The sequence below is a fragment of the Gavia stellata genome, chromosome 24, assembly GCF_030936135.1.
Source record: "Gavia stellata isolate bGavSte3 chromosome 24, bGavSte3.hap2, whole genome shotgun sequence".
In the NCBI taxonomy this organism is placed as follows: Eukaryota; Metazoa; Chordata; class Aves; order Gaviiformes; family Gaviidae; genus Gavia; species Gavia stellata.
This window is the reverse complement of record NC_082617.1, coordinates 1,641,541-1,657,229: the sequence shown is the minus strand read 5'-3', so window position 1 is coordinate 1,657,229 and position 15,689 is coordinate 1,641,541. Positions and strand designations below refer to the sequence as shown.

At 57.4% G+C, this 15,689-nt stretch overlaps 2 protein-coding genes across 2 annotated transcripts; one reads left to right on the top strand and one right to left on the bottom strand.

Moving 5' to 3' along the window:
* The first annotated feature begins 444 nt into the window (after window positions 1–444).
* LOC104258118 (ectonucleoside triphosphate diphosphohydrolase 8) lies at window positions 445–7,690 on the top strand. The gene is made up of 9 exons (XM_059828876.1): window positions 445–567; window positions 1,531–1,648; window positions 2,153–2,303; window positions 3,384–3,543; window positions 4,384–4,617; window positions 5,667–5,939; window positions 6,422–6,532; window positions 7,125–7,262; window positions 7,508–7,690. The coding sequence occupies exons 1-9, from the start codon at window positions 445–447 to the stop codon at window positions 7,688–7,690; spliced, it is 1,491 nt and encodes a 496-aa protein (XP_059684859.1).
* Window positions 7,691–9,834: 2,144 nt separating this feature from the next.
* Window positions 9,835–15,051, bottom strand: LOC104258117 (ectonucleoside triphosphate diphosphohydrolase 8). Its single transcript, XM_059829025.1, has 9 exons — window positions 14,926–15,051; window positions 14,577–14,694; window positions 13,745–13,895; window positions 13,059–13,218; window positions 12,701–12,931; window positions 11,445–11,708; window positions 10,956–11,066; window positions 10,526–10,663; window positions 9,835–10,135 (listed from the first exon to the last, which is right to left on the bottom strand). The coding sequence occupies exons 1-9, from the start codon at window positions 15,049–15,051 to the stop codon at window positions 9,926–9,928; spliced, it is 1,509 nt and encodes a 502-aa protein (XP_059685008.1). The 3' UTR covers window positions 9,835–9,925.
* Between the last annotated feature and the right edge of the window lie 638 nt (window positions 15,052–15,689).

Here is a 15,689-nt window from a genome sequence, read left to right as displayed (position 1 = left end):
GTCTGGGTGCTGCTGGGTGCATGGGTCTGGGTGTGCCAGCAGGTGAGCTGACCTTACTTATATCTTGTAAAATCAAATCACCTTCCCCTTTTACAGTATCTCCCAAGATTATCTCCTGGACCTGATCCTTCCTGGTAGTGGTGAGCCAAGCAGGAGTGGGTGCAGGACCTGGAGGACTGTTGCGATGCCATCACAGCTGTGCCAGACTGCTGGGCAACCAGCCCCTCTTTCCTCCAGCCCTCCCTATTTTATCCTAATAATGCTCTTCCCAGAGAAAGATCTGATTATCCACCAGGATTTCTGAGTTACACAGCTTGAGATAGTGTCAGCCTGGGGACAGCTTTCGGAGCTGTTCTCCTTGCAGCTCTCACTGACTAGCGTTGTTCCCAGCTGGCCGTGTCCAACTACCTTTCTCCTGGGTTTGGGTTTGCAGGAGCCTTCACCATGACTGACAATAAGAAGCACTACACCACTGCCATCATCGGGGCGCTGGTTGCGCTCTCCATCATTGCTCTTGTTCTCAGCGTGGTGAAGATTGAAGATGTCACCCTGCCACCCACGGTCAAGGTGAGCCCAAAAAAGGGTCCCTGAGCACCCTGCAGAGGTCAGTCACTTTGGGCAGGTGCTCAGAGACACTGGCTTATCTTCAGGGTTAGGAGGTGAAGGAGGGCTCGGTAGGACCTGCCTTGTAATAGCTGGGTGGGTGTTTCCTTCCCATCTCAAGATGCGGGCAGAAGAAATACAGCCTGGCCACCTTGAAGGCAGGGAGGGAAGCCTCCTCTGAAACTAGCCACCGTGCTACGCGTTTGATGTGTTTTAAGGAAATTACCTTGGGGCAGATGGGTAGGGCAAAGCCCTGACCCACTCCTTCTGCCCTCCCAGGGCACCACACCGCAGCGCAATACACCTTCGCATGGCCTTTGCTCCTGCCAGCTCCCACCAGCCTGTCCTAACCCGCTCACACGACAGCACAAGCGTGGTGGCTTCTCCCCGTCCCTCCCCTGCAGCATGGCATCCCACCCTGGCTGCTGGAAGAGGGCTAGCACGGTTTCAGGATGAGGTGGAGGGCTTTATGGGGGACAGTCACGCGGTTGGGTGCTCCTGGACTGGGGCTGGTGTGGCCCTGCCAGTCTCTGCCCAGGCTGGGTGCAGCCATGGGGTAGCAAAGAACGCTGGAGATTAGAGAGTTGCTGGCCCCAAGGTGGGGCCAGTGTAGACACAAAAGGTATGTAGCCAAGAAAGAAGATAAAAAAGCATGAGGAAACAACCAAGAAAATGTTAGTGTGAGCTGGCATTGCTGCACAGACCTCAGGAGAGGGGATGAAAGAGTGCCTCAGCTGCCATGAGAAATGCCCATGCTGAGGTCACACCCTGTCACCGCTCTGCTCTGCCATGGTGCAGATAGCTGTGCCTTAGAGAGATGGTTTTTGGGGCATCCTCTGGCCCCACCACCCTGTCAGGGTGATGGTGGGGCCAGGGGCAGGCTACTGCTCCTCCCACCACTGTGATGTCTTGTTTTTTTTCTTCCAGTATGGGCTGGTGTTTGATGCAGGCTCGTCCCACACCTCTCTGTTTGTCTACGAGTGGGATTCAGACAAGGAGAACAACACCGGTGTGGTCAGCCAGACCTTGTCCTGTGATGTCCAGGGTCAGTATCCCCCTGACATGGGCTCGGTGGTACCTGCGTGTTCGTGTGGTGGGTGGCATGACCTGGACCTTCCTCTTGTTGGCCTGCCCATGCCGGGCAGCTCTGTCCATCGGGCTGTCACTGCTGGCACGGTGGGGAGCCCTGGCTGCAGGCAGGGTGGTCCCTGACTTCCCGCTGGCTTCACTCATGGTTGGAGGGCCCTCAGCACCATGTAGTGCCCATATGTTTGGTGGGACCGAAGCACCTTGGTGTTGCTCTGGATTTTCATTCCTCCACCTTGGACTGTCCCCAGCTGCCCAAGCTGCTGTCCTGGCTGGGGAAGGTCTCATCCATAGAGCTGGGGACACTGCTGAAAGCATGGGAGATGTGGGGAAGCCATAGGACCCTGGCAAAGCACCCTTTGTTGCTAAGAGGTGACAGACCTCGCTACCCCATGTTCTCTTGCTCCCACATCTCAGTCCCCAGCCATTCTCCTCAGCCTGTCCCAGCCTGACTCTCTTCCAGGGCAAGGCATATCGAGCTATGCCAACGATCCCCCAAAAGCTGGTGATTCCCTAAGGGAGTGCCTGGATAAAGCCCTGAAGGTCATTCCTGCTGCAAAACAGAGGGATGTCCCAGCTTATCTCGGAGCAACGGCAGGCATGAGGCTACTGAGGTATCGCTGTGGGGTGTGGGGGTGATGGAGCGGCAACCGAGCTGCAAGCAGCCACTGCCAGGACACAGTGTCCTGTATGGGGCCAGGCTGCCAGGAGCTCCCAGCTCACATGCTGCCGTGAGCAAGCGACCGGGGAGTGGGGAGAGGCAGCCTGGTGGGGACATACGGCGGCTGAGCTGCCCTGAGCAACTGGCCCTGCGGCAGAGAGGCTGCTCAGAGGTGTCTGTCGGCATCCTGGGACCCCATGTCCCAGCAGGGTGCTGCATGCCCAGTTCCAAGGAAGAAATGCTTCTCAGAGCTCTTTGTTTGCTCTTCATTATTCCTTAAACCCAAGGGAGTTGAGATGCCACCAGGTGATGTGCCATCTGCCCAGACGGATGGGTGCTGGCGAGGGAGCAGGGCAGAGACAGGAGGCAATGGGGTGCTGAGGGACCTGCCCTTGCCTTTCACCAGCCCCTATTAGCTCTCTTAAAATGTCAACTTTCATTTCATGGTTCTTTGTTTTATGGCTGCAGATATCTAACATCATTTCTGTGCCCTGGCAATCTGACCCTTTCCCTGGGAAGGAGCCGGGTGGTAGCCTGAAGGTTACTCGCTTCAGAGAGCGAGCACATGCCAGCGGCCCTGAGACATCTTCCCTCACTCAGAGGTCTGAAACCAGGCTGGCGCTTTCCCAAAAGACCCACTCGAGCTCAGCAGCCAGACAGGCTTTGGTGCAGTCAGTGGGTGATGTTCAAACCTGGGTCTTGCAGCACAACCCCCTCTGGCCTCCAGCACTATGAAGATACTTAGGTAGGGAAAGGTGTCCTGGCAAACCTCTATATGACTGGGAACAAGCCGCACTGGAGGGAGGAGATTGCTATTGCTCCTAGATTTGTGATGCCAAGTCTAGACAGCTGGGATTTACTCTGTACGAGCAGCTTTGACAAGTTATGTAGCAGGAAACATCATTTCACACAAACTGCTTGTTGCAAAAAACTGGAGTATGTGGAACTGGGAAAAAAACAGACTGTTTCCTTGTGTTTCCTCTGTAGTACTGATGTAGCTGGGTATGTGTCCTGACCTTTGAGTCCTTCTTAGGGAACAGAACAGCTCAGTGGCAGGTCAAGTCCTGGCTGAAGTTGCTAAAACCATGCGAGAGTACCCTGTGGCTTTCAAAGGGGCTCAAATCCTTACAGGAGAGGAGGAGGGGGCTTATGGCTGGATCACCATCAACTACCTGCTGGAATCCTTCACTAAGGTGCGAGAAGGGTGAAACACCCACTGCTTCTTTACTAATACACTTTTTCTGATTTTTCTTAAGCTTGCTTAGCGCAGAAGGAAAGGTCAGGGTTAACGGCTTTTGGGAATGATCTAGGGGAAGCAGCCAATTATCCTCTGGCTTGCCTACAGTGAAAGAGGATGGAGAAATCAGGAATGGGAGTGTCTGTTAAGAGCTAAAGGCACATCTCCGCACCATGTGGACACAGGGTCTCCTGGGGACAGCGAGGTTGGCTGTGCAGCCCAGTGGGGACCGTTTGCTCCTGCTGGGCTTTGTCTCGCTGCCCTGGGAAGGGCCGTCTCCATGCGGCGCTGGGAGACTCCAGTTTTGGTTCATCATGCCAGTCTGAAGGAAGCTTGAACCAGACCTCTTTCCTGCCACCCTCTATCCCAGCACTGCCACAGCTCAGAGCAGTGCTGGCACCGTCGGGCTCCTGTGCAGGCTGTTGGAGGATTTCTGTCCTTCCCCTTGCACCAGCACCTCTGCAGCCTGCTCTTCAGGGAGGGCAGCCCCTCCATGTCAGGTCCCCACCAGCACTTTGGTCTGGGGACCAGTGACTCAGAGTCGCGTGAGCCCACAGCACATTGGCACATCTTGACCATCAGCCAGTTCAATCTCTGTTTTTTTCTGGCTCTGATAAACGGCCAGGCTGGTTGGGCAGGGAAGGCAGTGGAGCCTCACATATGGAAATAATAGAATTGAATACCTGTTGAATTTAGTAACAAAACCCTATTGACTTCAATGGGATGAGAATTTTGCTGAGGGCAAGTAAGCCCAGCCATGTACTACTCCTCTTCCTCTCCTGTCTCGCCTTGGCAGTACTCCCCCAAAGGACGCACACGGATTCGTCCAGAGGCAGCCAACATTTTTGGGGCGCTGGACCTTGGAGGAGCATCCACTCAAATCAGCTTTATGCCCGAAGGTTCAGTGATAAACTGGAAAGACGTCTCCAAGCTCATGCTGTATGGGTATAACTACAACATCTACACACAGAGCTACCTCTGCTACGGGCAGAACGAGATGCTGAAGCGACTGGCAAAGGAATTAATTGCGGTGAGAGGGGAACTGGGGGGTAATTGGGCTCTGGTCTCATGATACCAACCACAGACTTGTTAATGTGTAAAATAAGAACAGGCAATGCTCTTCCGGAGAGGCATCAGCAGGGACTGAGAGCAGGTACAGACTCCTTGGAGCATGGGTAGGCAGATGTGGAGAGGAGCATGGGAAGCATGAGAAGGGGCAGCTCAGGAGAGATCTTCTGGCTGTACACAGCTGCCTCACACAGGGTGTAGAAAAGGCAGGACCAGGCTCTTTTCAGAGGTGCAAAGTGATGGGAACAAGAGGCAACGGGCACAAGCTGGAACATGCGAGTTCAACCAGATGCAGGGGAAAAGTATTTCCCAATAAGAACGCTAAAATATTGGAATAGGACACAGAAATGCTGTGGAGTTGCCACCCTTGGAGATACTCAGAACTTGATGGGACAGGCTCTGAGCAACCTGGTCTAGTTGGTCATGCTTTAAGGAGGGGGTTGTCACAGGGACCCTATAGCTCCCCCTGAACCTCAGCTACTCTGGTGACTGCATGGACCTGAGAAAAGTGAACCAGAGGTCTTTCTCAGGCCATTTTCTCGGAAGGTCAGAGGGGAAGAGGGTCTTCATGGAGCTGCACCTTGCCGGGAGAAGCAGCCTTGGTGAGCCAGAAGGGTTTGCTCATGCTGCATAGCCAGGAAGGTCCCAGGTGGTGTCCCTGGCTGGGGCTGGAGCTAGAGACAGAGCTAGAGCTGGGGTGGAGAGGGCTTTGCATGCCCCAAATCATGATCCTGCTGGCCAGCGGAGAGACATGCTGAGTGCCTGAAATTGGTCTGCCTCCGTGGGAGAGGGAATGAGACAAAGCAGAGCGAGTATTGGTATTGAGCTCAGGCTGGGACTGCAGACGGACAACAAGACCAGGGTTAAACAGCAGGATGGTCTTTCCCTGCTGAGGAGGTGGGAGATGCCTGTCCCATGGCTCTGGGGGGACCACTGGGTGAACTCTGCTGCTTGGCATGCCGGCCAAGAGGGTTTGGAGGAGGCTGCAGCCTGCAATTTTGCTATTCCCAGGAGTCGTCCTCCAGCACGCGAGTCGATCACCCTTGCTACCCAAAAGACTACAATGAGACCGTCTTGCTGTCTTCCTTCCGCACCAGCCCCTGCACGAACCAGAGTGACCCACACCTGATCCTTGACGACAGGAACGTGACCCTGGAGGGCAGGGGCAATGCCAGTGGGTGCCTGGCTGCTGTCAAGAAGCTGTTCAACTTCTCGGCATGCGGCCAGAGACAGGACTGCACCTTCGACAACATCTACCAGCCCCCGGTCAGAGGGCAGTTCATTGTAAGGCAAATCCCCTCCTCCCACCTCTGTGGCAGAGCATGTCACTGGGTGCTGTGGTGTCCCATGGCACTGTCACCTCCCCGCAGCAGAAGGGGGGCAAGAAGCTCCCAAATTACCACTGTCCCTGGGCACACCAGGGATTGCTGCTGTCTGGTTTTTCAGCCGGCTCTCCAAATGGGACCATGTTAATAAAACAGGTGCTTAGTCAAGAAACAAGTTTTCAGTTAAAAAAACCAGCTTAGCCAAGCAGCCTTCAGGCAAGGCTCTGCCTGCGCTCGATGTGCTGCTGTATCAAGCACGTGCCTACGTCCCCAGCCCATCTTCTCTGTTGGGACATGAACAATGATGCCCCGGGAGTATACAAGGGTGGGACAAACCCGGTGAAGGACAAAGCCCACCTCCTGCTTCAAGGGAGACCGCGGCAGCTGCCTGGGGGGTTTCCCCACTGTAGCTCAACGGCATTTCTGCCTCTTGCCTTTCAGGCCTTCTCTGCCTTTTACTATAACTTCAAGTTTCTCAACCTGACCGAGGGGCAGTCGCTGGCCACTGTCAGGGAGACCATCGAGCATTTCTGCACGAGAAGCTGGGAAGACGTACGTACGTTCCCCACGATGGGAGGCTGTGGGGAAGCTTCACAAGCAAAGGGGTCCTGGGGTGGGGGAAGAGGAGCGGGAACCAGGACTGTCCTGCACCCACCCTTGGGGGCCCTCCTTGCAACACTGGGAAAGGGGCAGCCAGGGCAGGTGAAGGCAGCAAAATCTCCCCTCCAGCAAAGGAGCTGGGGATGGAGGTGAGTCTGTAGCACTGGAGGATGGTGAGAGGAGAGCCAGCTGCTGGCACCACTCTGGAGACGAGTCAAATGGGGATGGATAAGGCCAAGACATGTGCTAGGACCACCATGGGGCAGAGAGCAGGAACCCCTTGCATGAGGAGACTGAGATGGGAGAATCTGGGGCAGGCGGAGCTCCGATATGTCTCTCTGTTGCCATGTGGAGCATAAATCCTCCGCAAAGGAGTTGCTGTGTGTGGACAGGTCCAAAACACCTGCCTTGTCCAGAAGTCCTTTTCTGGATGCTGGTGACTGCAGAGCCACTGCCCCTCATGCAGCAGTCAACAGGGCATTGTCCCTGCACGGAAATTGCCTGCAAATAACTTCCTTCCTCCCCAAATATGTACCCACCCCAGCTGTCTTCTAGCTACCCTGAAGAGAATCCTGAGGAACTGCCTAAATACTGCGCCAGCACCATCTACATCCTCACGCTCCTCCTCGATGCCTACAAGTTCAACGAGGCCAGCTGGAACAACATCTCCTTCCAGATGAAGGTAGGCAGCAAACCCAGCCTGCGGGCAGGAGTAGAGGCCACACTGGGGAAAAGAGCCAGCTTCCCGTGTTGGGGTGCTGTGAGATCCACGGTCCAGAAAGCCCAGCCTGCCCCACATCCCAGTGTGGCACTGGGTGTGGGGCCAGCTGCTGCACACAGTTTGGGCCATGCAGGAGTAGGTGGCTCTGCGTCGTCAGTGTGGCTTTCCTGCAGGGCTAACTCATTGTCTGCTCTCTCCTCGGGCAGGTGGGGAACGCCGATGTTGGCTGGACACTGGGGTACATGCTGAACCTCACCAACATGATCCCGGAGGAGGCTCCAGTATGGGTGAAGGGGCACGTTCCTTCCCTCTGGGCTGCAGCCGTTGCCTTCATCGTCCTCACCCTTGTCTTGGGGCTTGCTGCCCTGCTCCTGCTCTTGTGGGTTTAGGAGCCCGACTGCATTTTGGAGCACGGCAGGAGCACGTCGGGGCTGGAGGGCTGTCTGCACTGCGGTGCCCCGCATGTCTGCTAGTAGGACTGGCAGCCTGAGGCTGGTTCAGTGACGCTGAGCACGTTAACCTCTGCAGCACTGAAGAACCGAGGCCTGGCCTCCCACAGGACTCCCCCAACATGCAGATAGGCACCACGTGAGGTTTCCAGAGGAGCTCCGCTCCTGTGGAGACCTGCTGGGATCAGCCTACACACCACAGGAACCCCAGCCATGCCTATCTGCCTCCTTACACCGCTCTGCCTGTTACAGATACGGCCTCCATCCCACCGGCTGGCACATGGGGCCGTGGAGAGCCAGCCCAGCCGTGGAAGAGCTCCCCGAGTGCCAGACTGTTGGTGCACGGCTGCAGGCACTTGGTGACAGGGTGCTTCATGCGATGCTGGGTCTGACCACAGACACCAACAGCCAGGCAGGTCCCTGTGGGGTCTGTCAGTGTGAGGGCATGCAAGGCTCTGCGGTACACCAGCTGGCTCTCCTGAGCGTGTATCGTTTGGGCTTATCTGATGGTCTTGGAGACAGAAGGCAAATTGAGCATCCAAAGTCAGAAGCATGGTCCATGACTCCCCAGAAAGTCCATCTCGTCTCGTCTCGTCTCGTCTCGTCTCATCTCATCTCATCTCATCTCATCTCATCTCATCTCATCTCATCTCATCTCATCTCATCTCATCTCATCTTCCTTTTCTTCTGCAATAAAGGGATCAATGCTCCTGAGTGTCTGGAGAAAACATTGTCCCACCAGCAGAAGGCATGGACACCATGGGTGTCAGGCTGAGACTCCAGCAAGCTGCGAGTCCTGCCCAGACCCTGCGCACGCGGCTGAGCTGGGTCCTGCCCACGGCTGCGCCCTTGCCTTTGCCTTTGGTTCTGCTCTTTGTTATCTGCCCCGTGGGTGACTCGTCTTGTTATTTGCCTCCCTGCAGCAAGGAGCTGACCTTTGGTGTCTGCAGAAAGGCAGCTGTCTCGCAGCTCTCGTCATCCAAATAAACATTGTAAAAGGCAGCAAATGGGGAAATGCCTTTTACTTTGCTCCTAAACAGTTACGTTTTTATTATTTCCATCCCCCAGGTAAGGGCTGGTGATGACAACGGGGACTCAGGGGAGCATCAACATAGCTCAGTGCTACGGAAGATGCCCCTGGAGACCTTGCAGTGTCTGACAGACCTCGGAGAGCAGCCAGCAGGGCATGAGGACAGGCGTTTTCCTTCTGAGAGCTGGGGTGTCTCACCTCAGCCATCCACTGGCTGCCAGCAGGCCTCCCCAAAAATGTAATGGGGGCCCTGGGAGCTGCCCCTGACATGTCCTGGCAACATTCCCAAATTGCTCTGTGCGCTGGAAAGGGAGGGTGAGATGTCTGCCAGGCACAGACAAGGGGTGCAGCTGGACTGGAGAAGAACCTCGTGCAGGAGAGCAGGGGGTTGCTGCCATCCCCACCTCACAGGGCTTCCCAGTCCTGGGCAGAGCCCAAGTCCCATCTACTGGGCCAGCTTCCCCCCATAGCCCCAGTGCCACTGACCCGCTGGCTGGCATAGACTAGACTAGACTGTTTCAGTTGGAAGGGACCTACGATGATCATCTAGTCCAACTGCCTGACCACTTCAGGGCTAACTAAAAGTTAAAGCATGTTATTAAGGGCATTGTCCAAATGTCTCTTAAACACTGACAGGCGTGGGGCATCGACCACCTCTCTAGGAAGCCTGTTCAGTGTTTGACCACCCTCTTGGTGGCCACAGGCCATGCAGGCTCTTGTCCCGGGATGGGGCAGGACACATCTGCCCCACATGGGGTATCTGCTGCAGGCTGTAACCAGCCCCATGATGATCCTGTTGCTGCCAGACACCCCTTCTCTCTTCCCTCACCCACCACCTCCAGCCACCCCACATCACTGCGGTCCCCACACACTCAGTGCTGAGACCCTTGCCCACATGGCTGTGCCCTCCCTCCTAGAGCATCTCCAACCAGCAGCAAGGGGAAAGGAAAACCAGACAGCACACAGCTACAGGTAGGATTTTTTAAAGCCTGTGCTGGTTCCAGCTCACCAGGCCAGGACACAGGTGCCCCACGTTACAAGTTCATAGCTCCTGGACATGTTGGGGCAATTCCCTGGTCTGCAGCTCCTCGCACAAGCATGGCAGAAGGATCAAGTGGCTTCAGGAGCCTCTGGAGCCAGTGCTGCTAGAGACTCTCATAACCGGAGGAGTTTTTCTGGCAGCATATGACTGTGAGCAGACAGAAGAAGAGGATGAGCATGATGGCCAATAAAACTGTGGCTGCTGTCCAGTGGCTTCTCTGGAGCCCTACAACTCTCTGGGGAGTCTCCGAGGGAATCATGTTGGTGAGATTGAGCATGTAGCCCAGAGTCCAGCCCACGTCTATGTTAGCAACCTGTACAGACAGAGAAGGAAGAGGGATGTGAAAGGCTGCAAAGTACCAGGCAAGCCAGAGAGCTAGAGAAGACCTTTGCTGTTGCATCCCCAGGTCCTGCTCCACAGCCACCGTATCTGTGCACACCTTGGGCTGCAGATACCCCCTTAGTGAGACAAGCTCGGGGAGAGCATAAATGGCCCATGCCAGATGTCCCAGAAGGTGCCTGTGAGCATAACTCAAGAGCCGCTTAATCAGTCCTTCTCACTGCCCTGGGCACGGGCAGTGGACCGTGCTGCCCCGATATCCCCTGATCCCCCACTCAGGCAGGGCAGGGGCAGGGGCAAAGTAGGCACAAGCCATTTTATGGCACAAAGTGTGGAAGCTGGGGGCTGCCGGGCACTTTCCTACCTGATGGACAAAATGGATGTTAAGCCACGTCGTATGGTTGAATTTGTAGCCTTGCAGGAGAAGGGTGAGGGCATAGGAGCTGGCTGCGCAGGCATCACGGAGGTGAGTCCTGTTCATGGTGGGGAACTCCTTCTGCACCTGCAGAGGTGGAAGAGTGGGGGGGCTGCCAGCACGGAGCAGTGCTGGGTGTACCCACACTGCGGGGAAGAGCCCCACAGTACAGCTGGGAGCAAAGACGGGAGTGCCTGGGCTTAGGGAGCCACGAGGACCCGGGAGGCTGCAGGTGGCTCTCCCATCTCTCTCCCTGTCCAGAGATCTTTGTGCTTCTCCCGCCTGCACAGCAGAGGATGGGCTGGAGGTGAGTCCTCAGGCTGCCCAGCGGCCAGACAAAACGTGGGCAGGGGCTGGCATCTCCTAAGCAGGATCTTACCTTTTCCCAGCTGCTGGTGCAGAATTGCCTGATGGTGGCATTGACTGAGCTCAGGGGCTGCCCTCCAGTCAGGTTCAGAAAGTGAAGGGTGTGATAAAGCCCCGAAAAGGCCTGTGGGTGTGTAAGACCAAGGGCGGCAGGTTAGTAAAGCACCCATACCCTTGCCACCCCGCTCCACCCTGTCCCTCCCTCTGGCTGCTCTGCAGGGGTCCCTAAGGCCCTCTCTGATCAGCACCACAGGGTGATGCCTGCAGACCCACTTGGAGTGAGCCCTGGGACTGTGACAGGAGAGGTCAGAGTCTGCCTGGCACACTGGTGAGCGCCCTGCATGTCTCCGTGCATCGGGCACATCCCAGCCTTCAGGGCATCCGTTGTCCCTGGCACCATTCAGACTTTTCTCCTACAGCAGCTTTTCTGGGGTCTTGGCCAGCCTCTGGTGCCCCAAAACCCCACACCCCCACCACAGCCGCGGGGACAGAGGCTCCTTACAAAGAACTGTCCCTGCACGGGCGGCTGATAAACCCCATTGAACCCGCATGTCCTGTTGGCCCCACAGCTGAAGTTGAAGAGTTTCTGGATGGCAGTGCTGCACGCCGTCGGATCCCCCGTCCCCATCACTGTGAGGACCGGTGTGGGGCTGGGGGTGCTCGGTGCACGGACACAGGGACTGTCGTAGAGGTCTGTCGTGGTGACGTTCTCCTGGTATCCCTTGGGATAGCAGGGGTGCGATATCTGCTGGGAAGATGGGCTGCCCTGGAGAGAGAAGGAGCCATTAGCATCACCCTGGCATTGAGGATGAAGATGAAAAGGAGAGAAAGAGCCCACAGACACAGCGCCTGTTCCCACACCGAGATGCAGAATGCTAGCATGCTGGCCCCACCACCCATGGGGATTTTGTCCATGGGGTGCAGGCACAGAATCGTGGGGACAAGCACAGCACAACCACGCTGTGGTCATGGATCATCTACAGTGACAGCCACATGCCCAAGGCCTTGGGGGTTTGCACCCTGTGCTGAGCGTGGACCCATTTTGTCCCCATTCTTCCTTTGTAGGGTCACCAGACTCAGGGGAGAACCAAGGCTGAGAAGCATTTAAGCGAAGACAAAATGGACACCAATTCCTCTCTGCAACATGCTCTGGATGTGGTGTTTTGCCCCTTCCAACCAGCACAAACCGGCATTGAGTCCCCCCCCAGCCAAGCTATGAACATGAGGGTCACCCTGTGCAGCGACGACACCTCCCTTCACTCTCGCATGCCCAGCGCCTGCTGCTGGAGACCAGCCTGTGCAGATTTCTTCCCACAAAACCAACTTACTTGTTACCAGACTGGTGCTAAAAAACCCTGCTGGGTCTCCCCCAACGCCCTCAGCACCCAGCAGGTTCCCTCCTCCAGGGCTGGGTCTTTCCAGCACCCTGTGACTGAGGCTGGAATAGGATGGAGATCTGGTGGGCAAGATGGCGCTGGGACAGGGGCCCCGGGCACCCACCATCCCGGCAGCGCCTGCAGTCAGGCATCCTGCTTTGGGGTGTCCAACTCCATCTCGGCTCAATCCTGCCCTGCTGTTGGGATACCCCTGGGATGGCTCCTGCCATGGTGGCCCTGTTGTATCCACCATCCTCACTGGGGTTTGCACAAAGGCACCGAGCCCAGCACCCATCACACCCCGCAGGTGCTGCCTGCCCAGCTCGGTGAAATCAGGGCTCAGGCGGTGCTGGAGGAGCACAAGGCTGGAGGTAGTTATTACCAGGTATAAGGATGCCATCAGCATCTTCAGGGCTTGCTTTTGCCCGTAGCAGAGGTAGCTGTGGGTGTAAATGGAGTAGTTGGTTCCGTACAGCCTGAGGAGGGCTCTTGTGCTGCTGTCCTCTATGGTGGTCCCAGGGAGGAACGTGATCTGGGTTGAAGCCCCGCCAAGGTCCAGAGCTCCGACCACATCTTCTGCCGGCGGGTGGGTCCACTTGCCTGTGAAGGAGAACTGCCCGGCACCAGGAGTTATCCACAGGGACCCAGAACAGGGTGACCACACGGGTATCAGCTTCCCAACCCAGAGTGCAGCACCGCGGGGAGGGAGGACCCCCTCCGCCCTGTCCCCCAGCCCACACCTTGACAAGGGTCTCCAGCAGGTAGTTGATGGTGATCCAGCCGAAGGAGCCCTCCTCGTTCCCCGTGAGGATCTGAGCTCCGCGGAAGTCCACAGGGTACTTGCCAATGGCCTTGGTGACCTCAGCGAAGACCTGCTCGGCCTTGGTGCTGTTCTGCTCCCTGCCCAGGGAAGGAGATCAATACCGTGTGGTGGAGGAGGCAATGGCTGGGGAGCTTTCAGCGCAGGGCTGACAGCAAGAGGCTGCTGTCTTCTGCCAAGGAGCGGGGCTGCTCGGAGACAGGGCGCATCCCCACCCATCGCTGCCCTGCCTGCGGGCTGGCTCCTGCGAGCTGCCAGATCCCTCAACTGGTGTGCTGGGAGTCTCCCTAAAAATGCTGCCTGTGGGCTCTGCTTGAGCGTGCAGAAAGGTTAATGCAACTCTGGCAAAGGAGGTTGATCCACCTCCGGGACCGCTGCCAGGCTGGTGCTGGAGTGGGGTGCGGGGTTCCCCGTGGGCATGGTGAGGGGCTCTTGTGGGTGCCCCGGCAGACTGCAGACAGGGATGCTCTGCCCATCACCATGGCATGACCAGGCAGCAGCTCCCCATGCCCCCAGCCCCCCATCCCGGCTCCCTGCACCGGCTACGATGCAGAAACACGTGGTAGGGAAGGGGCCGGAGGTGCGCAGCTGGGGGTGTCCCGGTACCTCAGCAGCCGCATGCCCGCTGTGGCCCCCAGGTAGGTGGGGGTCTCCCGCTGCTGCTCTGCTGGGATGATCTTCATGGCCTTGTCCAGGCAGGGCTTCAGGCTGGCTCCAGCCCCAGCGGGGTCGTCTGCGTAGCTGGAGATGCCGGGTCCTGCAAGAGGGCACCCCGTGATGGAGCGAGCTCAGTGCCACCCAGGAGGGACAGGAAAGCAGGGGACATGTCCTCTTCTTCCTCAGGCCCAGGGAGCCCTCCAGACCTCCTTGGCAATGCCCAGATATCCCAGTCACAGCCCAAAACCCTGCTGTGTTTGGTGCCGTACAAACAGATACCAAATAGACAACTGCTGACCCAAAGAGCAGTTAGGAACCACATACAAAAAAACAGCAGAAACACAGTAATGTTTAGGGACATCCGCAGAGGTTTTAGGAGACCCTGTGGGAACATGAAGCCACCCGTTATGAGAGAAGCTGTGAAGAGATCTTGTGGGAAGAAGAGCCAAGGAAGTGGTTGCACAGGAGAAGGAGCAAACTTTGCATGTCCAGTATCCCAGGCTGCGAGACGATGCTCAACCACTGGCTGCAAGAGTAGATTGGCTCCAGGAACCGTGCTAACTGGGAGCCAAATTCCTTACCCCCCCTCTGGATCCCCCGATTACTGTAGGGCTCCCTAAGGTGCAAACTATCTCCCCTAACATTTTGGTTCTTCCACCAGGCCATCTCCCTTTGGCCCAGCACAGGCTGAAATACTCAGATCACCGACGATGCTGTGCATCTGGGACAGTGATCCAGGAGGCTCGGAGAGGGGGACAGACACGTCCCAGCACACACTCACCAGACACGGTGCAGGCCTCCACCTGGGAGACGATGCCGGTGCCGTTCTCCTTGTCTGAGGGCCACCGGTAGATGTAGAGAGCTGTGTGCGTGGAGCCGGCATCAAACACCAGGCCGTACTGGGGGAGGCAGAGGGGACACAGGGTCACAGCATGCTCGGGGCTGCAAGGAGCCAGGACTGTGGTGGCCGATCTGCCCAGTGCTATCTTGATTAAGTTAAGCCCAGAAAAGCTCAGCTGGTTATGGGAAGACTTGCAAGTGGAGAGGAAGGCAGGGCTGATGGAAGGATGAGAGGTGGGAAGGGGCTGGTGGTCATTCCTGGGCTCCCCCAGGTCCCACTGGGCACCTACTTTGTTCCTCGTAGGAAGGGCAGCATCCTTCGCCGGGGTCAGGACCAGGAGGAAGACAGCCACCCCCAGCACTCCCAAGACGACCGCTGAGCTCCAGCCCACTGCCCTGAGCAGGCACGTCTGCATTCCCGTGGCGGGCTGTGGGGAAGGATGGTCTTTGCAAAGGCAGCTCCAACCCACCTGCCCCTGCCTCGTCTCTTCAGCTCTTCCTGGGATCCCCTTCTCCCAGCAGCTCGGGAAGTGCACATCCCCGAAATAAACCCCTGGGACACGGAGCTGCTGGGCGTGGAGACCATGAACCTGCCCCTTGGCCAGCAGCAGAGCAACACCCCGGGACGAGCGGGGCTGAACCTGGGTGCTTGCCCATGGCCAGCTCTTGTCCTGGGAAAGGGCAGGGGCGAAGGCTCCCTCCTGCCCGGCCCTCGGTGGCCGCGGTCCCGGTTAGCCCCCGCTATTACCTGTACCGGGAACACCACTCCTTCCTCGGGCGTAGGTGCATCGAGCTGGGCAGAGCCCACTGCTCCCTCTGCCTGTCCCCCCCTGAGCACGGCCTCAGGGCAGCCCTGCCCGCCCTGCCTGTGCAGCCCTGCCTGTCCCCAGCCCAGCGGAGCGATGCAAAGCGAAAGTGAGGCCTGTGCTGACCTCGGATGTCCGGGTTCCTTCCCCGGCCAGCCCGGGGCGGGAGCTCGGCGCTGCCTGCGGTGCAGCGGGGGGAGTGGGGCCGCTCAGTGGCAGCCACTGCCTGCATCGGGGCAGCACCCAGC

Excerpts from the sequence above, each read along its gene's own strand:
- LOC104258118 (XM_059828876.1), top strand. The coding sequence starts at position 445 with ATGACTGACAATAAGAAGCACTACACCACTGCCATCATCGGGGCGCTG. Across the intron at positions 4,618-5,666 it reads TGGCAAAGGAATTAATTGCG|GAGTCGTCCTCCAGCACGCG; the intron begins GTGAGAGGGGAA and ends TGCTATTCCCAG. Across the intron at positions 5,940-6,421 it reads CGGTCAGAGGGCAGTTCATT|GCCTTCTCTGCCTTTTACTA; the intron begins GTAAGGCAAATC and ends CTTGCCTTTCAG.
- LOC104258117 (XM_059829025.1), bottom strand. The coding sequence starts at position 15,051 with ATGCAGACGTGCCTGCTCAGGGCAGTGGGCTGGAGCTCAGCGGTCGTC. Across the intron at positions 13,219-13,744 it reads GCGGGCATGCGGCTGCTGAG|GGAGCAGAACAGCACCAAGG; the intron begins GTACCGGGACAC and ends TTCCCTGGGCAG. Across the intron at positions 11,709-12,700 it reads TGATGGCATCCTTATACCTG|GGCAGCCCATCTTCCCAGCA; the intron begins GTAATAACTACC and ends TTCTCTCTCCAG.